Here is a 12,198-nt window from a genome sequence, read left to right as displayed (position 1 = left end):
GTCCCTGAATCATCATGAGAATGACAGCATTGACTACTTCCTTGAAGAGACCATCATTTCTCTACACTTAGAAGATAAGCACTTTAACACATACATAAATGTTGACATGCGGGATGCACGAGATACAAACATGCCAACTATTACACCTCCCAGTATTTACACACTTACACAGACAAGTTGGCACCCTGGCTAAGAAGGCAATGGACAATGGTCATATCTAATGGGAATTAGAGATGGGTGTTTTTTTCTTTTAAACTGTATTTTGCTATTTTCTACTCTAAATTTGCATCATTTGCACAAATTGATAAATGCATTAGAAAAACTTTTACAACCACTGCAGACATAACTTCATTAAGTATGAAGCACAAGGACATATGAAGTAGCAAAAATTATCTTGTTTCTGAAGTGGAAGAGCCTCCACACTGACCCATAACTTACTAAGCACTAAGATGCAAAAGTATGTTGTGGAGTACTGTTAAGAAAAAAACATAGATGGTAGCTTCAACACTATGCTGTTGCCAAGCATGCTGGTATGTGCTATAACCTGAGCACAGAGAGCAGGGGCAGAAGGGCTGCAAGGCCAGTCAGTCTAGGAGCTTCCATCTGAAAACTTAAAACATTCAATTCCATTTAAGTAAGTTTTCACTGTTATATTTCCCTTTACCTGTTTTCTTTCTTTAGGATTGAGAAGCAAGTACCGAGGGTCAAATACTATCTTGTGCAACTCCTTCTCCCACGTTGAAAAAGCAGACACCTTTAAAATAAAAAGAAAGCAATGCTTCATAATTAAGATACTCTAATAGTAGAAAGGTCATAATTTTGCTTGAAATCTACAGGACATCTGTTTATAAAAGAGAAATTAAAACCATAGTGAAGTTTCCATCACTAATAAATGATAAGCAGTGGGAGGCTAGCAACAGCAAATTTCCACATTAATTGGCACTGACCATTTCTTTGTTATAAAAGAAATAACACACACTTCATTGCTCATTAAAATAACCACTACTGTGTGACATTTTAAACTTAGTACATCAGAAAAGGCCTTGAAGATTTACATTTTGATTTCACACACTTAACTGCAATCTTATAAGCAATACTGTGATTTAAAAATAGTTTACTTATTCAAACACATCTGTGAATACAACCAAAGTTTCTTTCTTATTTAGGCTTTCAATATCATGAAGTATCAGTTCCTTCACCAAAAGCCATTCTGAAGATATTAGAAGAATCATATATACCTTACCTATCCGAAGTACTCCGCAATTCTGTAATGTTAATACTCATACACGTTACCAAAATTATATGGCCCCACAAAATGTTAAATGCTATTTTACTTAAGGACAGTAAAATGCCACTTAGTTTAACATGATATAAACCAAGGCAAAAGCCACTTCAAAAAATGTACAGTAATTTAACAGGTTCCCTTATCCTTCCCACACCCATTTAATGAGCACTAACCTTAGATTTGACCTTTTAGCAAGACATATTTATATTACTTATATAAAACAGAAATATCTCCCCCAAAGATTGTTTTCTGACCCCTCTCTCTAGCAGCATGTCCTTGAACTGCTTCATTCGAGCCTCCAGAGGGACAATGGCCCTTTCTCGGGCAGCTTTAATTTCAGCTTCCATGGCAGCTTCTTTCTCTGAATCAATGTCTTTATTATCATCTCTCCTAGAAAAAAAATAAATCATAAAGTGATATTAATACAAATCTTACCAAGTTCTTAAAATCAGGGGAATGTTCAAGGCACTACTATTAAGCAGCATATTTTTGAGAAAACAAATCATCCTGAGGATCTCAAGTAAATTATATGGCATAACTTTCATTCTAATAATAATAAAATTACAATGCCTTTCTATAACGTTACAATGGCTATACTGGTCAAAAAAAATTAATGTTCTGTCTCTCTCTTACTCCAGTTGATTTATAAGATGAACTAAAAAGAAAAAAAAGCTTTTCAGGCACTGCTTGCAAAACTATGTTAGAACTAAATAGAACAGAATATATTTTTAGTTCTTGATATGAAAAAGAAAAAATTAGCATTTCCCCAAATATTTTACTATTAAAATCCATTAAAAATTTATACTAAAGTCTTTGTAATTTCAAATATTTGTTTTAAGAATAAAATTAAAATATGTTCTAACTTGGCCAAGTGCAGGATATCTGACATTTTTTATTACTCTCTTTCTGAGTGTCAAGCTGAAACTTAAGTTGAAGGGCAGGTTGCAGAGAGCAACAAGGGCATAGGAGTAGTTAAGTGGGAGGGAGCAGTAGGAAGTAAGAGTGGTTCACCAATGGCTTAACTTACTTGTTTATCCAAAAATGCACTTCAGGGCTAAGGTCGGGCCTATTACTTGTGTGTACACAAGGAGACTGTAAACATGAAATCAGGTCACCTCTCAAAACATATGCGCTATGAAAAAAGCCTATATTTGTATAACTAATCCAAAAAATAAAACCAATGTACTCAAACGTAATTGAACAGATCTTCCTTCTTAAATATGATCCGCTAAGTATATAAAGCTAATAAAATTCATTTATATTCCCTACACAAGTTACTGCAAATTCAAAAGCATGCTATAGGTAGCCCAAGAGCTAAATGATGACAGGTAATTAGCAATTTGAGGAATTAAGGAATGCCTCAGAAGAAACAGAAAACGCAATCCATGACCTACAGAAACTTAGCAAGATAGTCTGTGACCTAAAATATGCACAAAATAAACAGGTAAAGCAATTTGCCAAGCAATATACCTTCTTATTTTACTGAAGAACTATTTAAATAGTTAAAGAAGTTCAAAGACAGCAAAGAAATAAAATAAAAACCTTTACAGAATTATACTAAATGTCACAATACAAACTATCACTATCTATCTCAATAAAGTAAATAAAAGGAAAACTAAGCCAGGAAAAACAGGCTTTTAGCTTTGTACCTAAATAGAGAAGCTCGGGCAATCCACATAAGGGACTTCTTTGACATTCTCCTGATAAAAGCAGTTAAAAACCTTACAGAGATGTCTATAAGAACAAACAATTAAAAACAACCTAAAAGTTTATCATCACAGAAATATCTAAAATTACAGTACATAAACAGAATGAATACAATCATCTACAATAATTAAGAAAACAAATGTCTTATTCTACAATTTTTAAAAAGAACATAAAATTAGATAACCACAACTAGTAAAAATACATTTGATTAAGGAATGAAAAGGCCAATTATGAAAATGAGAATAGCTGCCTCAGTTGCACATGATGGGAATTCTCTTTAACAAGACCTTAATGTAATACTGTTGGCAATAAACAAACGTGTATTTAAAAGGAACCACTCTTTACAGGAGTTGTTCTACTCATCTCCTTGCCACAATCAGGCTGTAGTCAATCTGTCCTTAAATCAGGACTATTATCAACCAGTACCTAGTAATGACCTCAAACTTCCTTATTTGCTGTAAAAAAAAATCATCCCATTTACATATACCCTCTACTCCAACTTCACTCCCCCCCAATAAAAGTAACATCACATTTTGCCCAGTTCTAGAGGACTACCCACACCAATGCTACAACCCTCTACCAATGTCTCTCATAGTATTTTTTTTTTTTCAGGTTTTTCGAGACAGGGTTTCTCTGTGTAGTTTTGCGCCTTTCCTGGAACTCACTTTGTAGCCCAGGCTGGCCTCGAACTCACAGAGATCCCCCTGGCTCTGCCTCCCAAGTGCTGGGATTAAAGGCGTGCGCCAACACTGCCCGGTCACATAGCATTTTCTAACTAATGACATTCCCACCAGGGAATAATGACCAGTCTCTAGGAACAGGTAAATAAGCTAAGCACATATAAGGAGAAGATGTCCACTTTTATGACATCCCTTGAATGGCATTTGTGTAGGTTGATATAAGAGAGAAATTTTATTTTTTAATAGCATTTAGACCTACTAAAGCCTGTAGAAAGTTAATCAATGAATTCCAAAATGTCAGCTAGCTTCATGATATCTATTTGTATAACCAAGTATTCTGAACTTTAACAACAGAAAGGATACCATCTCTACATTGCAAAACAAAGCTAATTAATATCAGGCCCAAGAAGGCAATTATGACCACTGTTTCCTAATCACACAATACTACACATTACCTTCCAATCACAAACTGACCACCTCATCAACTCTATACTGTAAATGTACCTGGATATGCATAGCTATGTATTACTTACTTCCGCTTTTTTGCTTTAATAGGCTCATCTTCATTCATTTCTTCCATTAATTCTTGTTCTTCTTTAACTGTAAGATAAAAGTTAATTAAAAGACTGAAGAAACCTAAGCAGGCAACTACTGAATTTTCAGTCACTGATTCTTCTGCTAATGACTATGAAAACATTCACATTAACGCATGGAAAAGCTGCCATTTACAGTTATTTCACTCACTTGCACTCATTGAGAACTGCCACTTTTGGATGGACAGCATTGTTGGAGCCGGGTGTCCTAGCAAAGACATTTCAAACACTGTTATCAACAGTTACACACATATATCCACAATGGATAAAATATCTACCTAACAGTCACTCTTATCAACCAGTAAGCCAAGTAAGACAATTCTACACTTTATTTATCCTCCCTTCACAGTGAAGAATTCTTTTGATGTTTCCTGCCTGGCCCTTAACTTAAAAAATATGCAAGTAAAACTTCCCAATTTTGGGCTGGAGAGATGGCACAGAGGTTAAGAGCACTGACTGTTCTTCCAGAGGTCCTGAGTTCAATTCCCAGCAACCACATGGTGGCTCACAATCATCTGTAATGAGATTTGGTGCCCTCTTCTAGCCTGCAGTCATACATGTTATATACATAATAAATAAATCTTAAAAAAAAAAAAAACAAAAAAAAACCAACTTCCCAATTTTAACTTTACAAATAAATAAAACTCCTGATTCATAATTCATAGATCCTTTTTTGGATGCATACTATGAAACAAATGCGACTCAAATACAAAGAAAATGTTCCCAACCCCCCCCACCAAAAAAAAAAATCACCTATTTTCTTGACATCATTCACTACTATAATTATAAATATCATCATCATGCCTATAAAATAAATATTATTGAAGGTGAAAAAAATTGGCACCAGAGCACCACCTAGGCAGTTACACTAATCTGCAAAGAATTTCAAAGCACAAAATGCCAGGAAAAAAAAAAATATATTTTATATATATATATATATATATATTCCATGTAAAGTTTTGACCACTTTAAAGACCTTATCAGGATTTATTACATTAGAAGCATTAAATGATTTATTTACCATGTTCCTACATTATTCATGAATAGGAGTTCTATAAAAACAAAATGAATAAAACACTCTGAATAAACATAAGGGCAATTAAGAAATATATAACAAAAAGTTATACATAACTGTCTGTACCCAATAGTCTGAAGTACTATTTTAGAACAGGAAATAAATTTCAAAACATCAAGAAGTTATTATCTAGTTCAAATGATTGGGGGGGGGAATATAACAGGGTCTTACTATGTATGTAGCCTTGACTAGTCTAGAACTAACTCTGCAGACCAGACTGGCCTGGATCTCAGAGATTCACTTGTCTCTGCCTCTCACGTGCTGGAATTAAATGTGTGTGCCACCAAATCCAAGAGATTTTTTTTTATATTTTTATAAAATAAAAATATTCTGCATACTTAGATTATTGCAAAATATATCACTAGTAACAAAGGAGGTGAAAAGTTCAATCTAAGCAGTGTTTCCGTGGCATTACTAAGCACTAAGCCAACAGCAACAGTTCCAACATCTCAGACTAACTGAAAACGTTAGTAACAAAATTAAAAATGTTTTACAAAATAAAATCTTATCCAAATGCTTTACATTTTTCACATTTCTTATTGTATCAAACCAGAATAGCAGTCTATTTTAAAAAATTATTCTAAATGTCCTTTAATACTTTCCACCAAAGAGTAAAAAGGGGTTAAATTCAGAGGATGAATTCCTAATTTAAAACTTACTTAGCTTCTTCATGTCTTCCAATCCTTTCTTATGAGGGGGCTCTTGAATAATTTTGTCAACGTCTGCCCTTCCAATCAAATCATCAGGTCGGTCCCACATAGAAAGACGAGTGGTAGGATTGTAAAAGAAGACCCGCTCATCACCAGTCCAAACAACACACCTAAAGATGAAGATAAAATACCATTTTCCTGTGGTACAAAAAACGCACTTTGAAGACTATGTCTTTTAATGTTCACTCTCGGGAGGCAAAAGGTAAGAAGAGGAAAGGTCCTAATTAGTAATGGTTTTCATATGGCTTTCAGAACAAAAGAGCTGAGTAGCTACAGAAATGCAAATCAATTTGTGGTCAGAGTTTAAAATGCTTAGGAACTGAATTCAGCACACTCAATCTGACAGCACTAAATTTTAAACTATTTGAAAGTTCAAAGGCAAACTCTATAGCTTACAAAGTGAACCATCGTACTCAATACCTTTTCTTAATAAACCAAAATTACATATCAAATATAAACATGATCTAATTATAGGTGATGTAAAATACAAAGGAAGGACTACACTAGAACCCCATAAACCACTGCTGTCTACTAATCCTGCTTTTACAATTAGAAAATTCAAGCCATAACAAAAAACAAGTGTATGAAAGGATTTATAAGTTTAACATTAAATATATAAAAGTGAGTCAAGACTGACAGAGACAACTATAAGGAAGTAGGTGACCATTTCTGCCCTTTTACAAGTTCTAGTCTGAGGATGGTTCCTATTGCAGCAGACAGCTAAAAGTCCAAAGGAAACCAGATCTTCTCTCTGGCTAGACAATCAAAAATTGAAAGTTGTCAAGCTCAAAATGACCTAGACATTGAAATGAGAAAAAGATCCTATGTTGAAATAATCAAATATTCCAAAGTAGCAACTAAGTTTCATGCGATAAAGAACAACATATCTGAAATTAATGAAAAGATCGTTTTCAGAGTAGGAATAGAAACAACTTAAAAGATAAACAGGAAATTTATTAACTGATACTGGAGTTGCTCTTCAGAGGTACCTGGTTCAATTACCAGCACCACACGGTAGTTCCCATTGTAACCCCTTTTCCATTGGATCCAATGCCCTCTTCTGGCCTCCCTGGGTACTACACACACAGTACATAGATAAACATGAAGGCAAAACATCCACACACATAAAATACTTCCAAAGACTTATATAATGGACAGACATTTCTCAATATGCTCTATGAGGTATAAGCTCAGTAAACCCCATACAAAATAACTTCAAGAAAACCTAACCTAGACACAAAAGGACAGCTATAAATAAAATATAAAGGACAAAAATCATGATAGCAACTAGGGATGGGGGAGAAGGATGACAAAACTTGTATGAGGCAACTTTATTCTTTACCAAAGGGAGGCTAAGAGGTTCCAACCCAGAAGACCTGTCTGATAGAAATGTTCTCCAGGCCGAGAACTCAAAGCCTGCCTCTTTATGAATAAAGAAAATGGCAGGAAGGGTCAATATAAAAAACCATTTTCTTCTTATGTTCTTTGAAATTCTACCTGCCTGCTGGAATTTTAATGCACACAGCAGTTATGTCTAAGATAACTAAGACATAAGTCAGTGTGTACAGGTTTAAAGGGACTACCAGCAGCAGGGTTCATATACACAATAGTACATTCATTTTAAACAGAATGTGAAGTTATGTATGGGTATTATAATTCCTGAAGTAACAACTGATGACAAAAGAGATGTCCTCAAAAAGCCAATAAATTAAACAGAATGCTAAAGAAATTTAAAAAATGGAAATTAAGAGAATAGAGGAACAAAAGGTCAGAAAAGACAAACAGTAAATAATTATATCCCAAATCCAACACTATTAAAACTTACATTAACCGTTAATAGTTTCAACATACCAATAAAAGCAAGTAGATAAAAATAACACTACAAGTTGTTTATATAAAACCACAGTAAAGTTGAAATATAAAAATATAAAATCAGCTGGGTGGTGGTAGCACACGCCTTTAATCCTAGTACAGAGGCAGGAGGACCTCTGAGTTTGCCTGCCTGGTTTACAAAGCAAGTTCCAGGATGGCCAGGGCATCACAGAAACCCTGTCTTGAAAAACCTAAGCAATATATAAATAAAGTCGGTAGCTATATACACACACTCCATAATAAACAGAAAAATAGAGCTGATGTGGTGCTTTAAGCAGCACTCAGGCTGTTAAGTCTCAAACCCTGGGACAAATGGCTGAAGTGCCTGTTTAACTTATCAAAGCAGACCTGCTGCCAGGTTCTCCCTGCGTACCTCAGTACTTACCTGTCAGAGTATAGCTGGCATACCCTTCCCTATATAATCCAACCATTTTGGTTACCTGGCTTTTCCGTCTACCCTTTACCCTCAGGGTTTCAAACTAACCACCTCCTCAGATCTACATCAGCTTTGGGCACCACTCAGATGCCAGCACAGCAAACAGATGCAGGGTATCTTTCTGGGCTGGGCAGTCAAGTGGAGAAATGTTGATCTCTTGGGAAGGTAACACTGACTATTTCTGGGAGTGTCAGATGTTCCTGCCTGTAAAATACTATTTGATAGATACATAAAAGCTTTAAACAGGCACTCTGGCAGCAAACTAGAGCCTGCTACAGTCTAGGCCTACAGAACCAGAAGAGTGCACCAAAGAGCCAAGTGGGTAATTAACAGTCTATCTAGGTTGAAAGGAATCAGTAACAGAGGTATGGGATCCGGTACAACAACTGAAAGACATACCATATTTAGAAGAAATGCTACAAGTTGACTGAGGCATCATGAATAAATTAAATAATAAAAGCCCTTTAAGGATCAAAGTGCATGAAACCTCACACAGCTCAAGCTGAAATTCTGGGTGGAATTAAGATGGTCTTTACTGTTCTTTAGCAACAGGAAGGCCAGAAAGGTGATATGTATGCACTGAGTACCCAAAGGGTTGGGGCTAGGAGTAGGACAGATGGCTGTTGGTGCTTATGGTGACAACAGGCAGTGGTTCTCAACCTCCCTAATGCTTTGACCCTTTAATCAATACCTTTAATCAATGGTAGTGTCCCCCAACCATAAAATCATTTTTGTTGCTACTTTATAACTGTAATTTTGCTACTGTTATGAATTGTAATGTAAATATCTTGTGTTTTCTGATGGTCTTAGACAACTCCTGTGAAAGGGTCATTCGATCACTAAACAGGGTCGAAACACATGTTGAAAACCTCTACCTTAAGGGATGCATTAGACTCCTAAGGAGTTTGGGCAGACTGTGGTCCTGGGGAGACCATAGGCCCAGAATGCTTAAACCCCTCACCCACTGTCTTGCTTTTAGATCTGCCCTGCTGAGGATATCATACTGAGAGGACCTCTTCAGACCCTCCCCATCCTCAAGCCATACTCCCCTAAAAAAAAGTCACTACATAACTTGAAGATCAATGAGGAGGGAAAAAACAACCCCACAGATATAAATCATAAGAAAAACCCTTAAGGGCTTGGAGGGAGACTAGATCCAAACGTCTAGACATATAAATTACAGCAGTTCCAGAACAGGAAAAAGAAAGAAGCAATAATTACACAAAGTCTAAAAGAATGTAAAGCTATTCTAAGGACAGGTCCACATGTAAACATGAAGCCCTGCTGTGGGATGATCCTGCTGTACACTGTGAATATGTATTTCTCTCATTGGTTGATAATAAAGCTGTTTTGGCCTATGGCAAGGCAAGATCCTTAAGGTTAGGCAGTACAACCAAACTGAGGACTAGGATGAAGAAGGGCAGAGTTGAAGCAGATGAGGGCCAGCCTCCTCCCAAGGAACAAGGTGCCAGAGCACCAGTTAAGCCATGAACCACATGGCAATAAATAGAATAAAAACGGGTTAATTTAAATGCAAGAGCTAGTTAGTAATAAGCCTGAGCCATCAGTCAAGCATTTATAATTAATATAAGCCTCTGTGTGGTAATTTGGGAAGTGGCTGCTGGGTATTTGGGACCAGGAGGAAGGGACAAAAGGTTCTGCGCCTCTGTTTACAAAGCCCCAAACAGAGAATGAAGTGTGAGGTTGGTTACTAGTTTTATTATGAACACAGAGAAGTCAAACTTAGGAGCATGTGTATTAAGTAGACTATTTTAATAACTCTGATTTTATATCAGAAACATTTTGCATAATTATTGTTAAACAAGTTTATTTATTAAGTCAGTGAAATATATACATAGAAAAACTATACCTAGTGTCTTTAAAACACATTTTTACTACAAGCCTTACTGATAATCCCTACACATAAAAGTAACTAGAAAAGTTTAAACTTCCTTAGCAATGACATTAGAGGTAGTGTTGGTACTGATAGTGTGACCTGTGTGAGAAAGGCAAAAAAACAATTATGCTGCCATCATTGAGAAACAGCCATTTTCACAGCAAAAACAGAGGAACTCAGTAGTATGTGAGACAGATGATGCATTCAGAAAAATGGTGCTATAAATCTCAATGGCACAAAATGATATAAAGTCATATTGTACCTTTAAATGTGTATCTTCCACCTCAATCTACCACAGTATTTTTAAAATAAGAAGAATTCAAAAGCAGCACTATCCCTAGATTTAACATTTTGATCTACAAATGCCACTTCTCATAAAAATGAACTCCATCTCCTTGGGAAAATACCCAAGTCCCAAACCAGAAATACACAAAGACAAGCTTCAACATCTTGTCACAATAGAAAGAAACAGTAATATGAAAGAATCAAAACAAGATCAGGAGTTGAGTCTTATAAGAGCCAGAGATGAGACATCAGTAAAGATAATACCTCTACCAGACAGCAACATAAAGACATTTAAATCAACTATTCTGGGACTGTAAGTTCTTTCTAATACACTCTGTCCCTTTAAGATACCAATGCTGATGAGGGTCTCTCTCCACAGATATTTCCATTAATAAAGTAAAAAAGAGTTAATACAAGGACATACCACTGTCAACTCTTAATAATTTATAGGATCTGGTCTAGAGATTTGCCATCTTGCACTAAGGACATGCCAGGCCACATAACTTCTACAGGGAGATGTGCATTGAAGAGCATACCCACCACTCATCTACTACAAGCCATTACAATCTCCAAGGTGTAACAACCAAATTTGTCTCCAACATTGCAGTCATGTCTACTGGAGAGTAAAATTACTGCTGACTGAAAAATCACTATCTGGATAACAGTAACTGACCTGATCATCATCAGTAACAGCTACTCACATCACTCACACACGAATGACTAGAAGCATTAAGGAAACTATCTTACTCGAAAGAACTTCCATCTCATCACTCTCAAGATCTGTTTGCTATTTTGTGGGAAATGCAGAAAGTAAAGAACCTATTCAACATTACCTCACAGACATGGTTTTTAAACACAGATGCTGGGTGACTACAGGGAAAAAGCGGGGAGGGGAAAACAGCAAAGAGGAACAGGGACAAAGGCAACAAAAGTAAGTTGGAAAGGACTCTGTGTATTTGTACACAGCCTCAAGAACAAGCCCCTCCAGTACACAGTGGGAATGGGTTAAATAAGCAAGAAACAGGGGAAGGAAGAGACATTGATATGGCAGGGAAGAAAGGGAAAAACCAAGCCCAAGAAGAAAGAGTAGGGAGATTATTCCATAATTGGATTAAAAGGCATAATTTTACAGACATCTGTAATAATCCCATAGTGGGAGCCTATATATGCATATATATATATAAGGGAAGAAGGTTTTGTCTGGTAATTACGGAAAACTCTCATGGCAAATGAATTTTAGGTTTGCACACCCCAACTATAACAAACAAGAATCAAAATATTGAATAGTTAAAAAACATATCTGACCTATACTTTTAAAAATCCTTTTTCTTCCTACAGAAGTCATTTAAACAATCAAGTATAATGAAAAAATACATAAAATTCATCAGTTAAGAACATACCACGGAGTGCCAGGAATCGGAGTAGTAGCTACTGGCTTTGCCTTCTGGGCAGCCTTTTCTTCTTCGGTCATCTCCTCTTCTTTGGGCTCCTAAGGGAAATAGTATTATATTTAATAAATAGGGCAATACAAATGAAAAATAAACTATCATTATAAATACCTCAAATGGAATTTCTGAGTAGGAATTTCTAAAAAGTTCTACATCCTTGCCCTACGTTAAGAGCTGAATCGCACAAGAGCAGCAATCAGCAGCAGCAAC

At 35.9% G+C, this 12,198-nt stretch overlaps 1 protein-coding gene across 1 annotated transcript in view; it reads right to left on the bottom strand.

Moving 5' to 3' along the window:
- Positions 1 to 12,198, bottom strand: part of Tcerg1 (transcription elongation regulator 1) — a 49,580-nt gene that overhangs the window by 20,102 nt on the left and 17,280 nt on the right. The window contains exons 7-13 of the mRNA XM_059246732.1: positions 11,941 to 12,029; positions 6,000 to 6,160; positions 4,417 to 4,473; positions 4,206 to 4,272; positions 2,935 to 2,985; positions 1,540 to 1,675; positions 665 to 754 (exon numbers count right to left, since the gene is read on the bottom strand). Coding sequence (XP_059102715.1) covers positions 665 to 754; positions 1,540 to 1,675; positions 2,935 to 2,985; positions 4,206 to 4,272; positions 4,417 to 4,473; positions 6,000 to 6,160; positions 11,941 to 12,029 — 651 coding nt within the window. The remainder of the gene's footprint in view (positions 1 to 664; positions 755 to 1,539; positions 1,676 to 2,934; positions 2,986 to 4,205; positions 4,273 to 4,416; positions 4,474 to 5,999; positions 6,161 to 11,940; positions 12,030 to 12,198) is intronic.

The sequence above is a fragment of the Peromyscus eremicus genome, chromosome 19 (genome assembly GCF_949786415.1).
Source record: "Peromyscus eremicus chromosome 19, PerEre_H2_v1, whole genome shotgun sequence".
Lineage (NCBI taxonomy): Eukaryota > Metazoa > Chordata > Mammalia > Rodentia > Cricetidae > Peromyscus > Peromyscus eremicus.
This window is presented reverse-complemented; position numbering and strand designations above follow the sequence as displayed.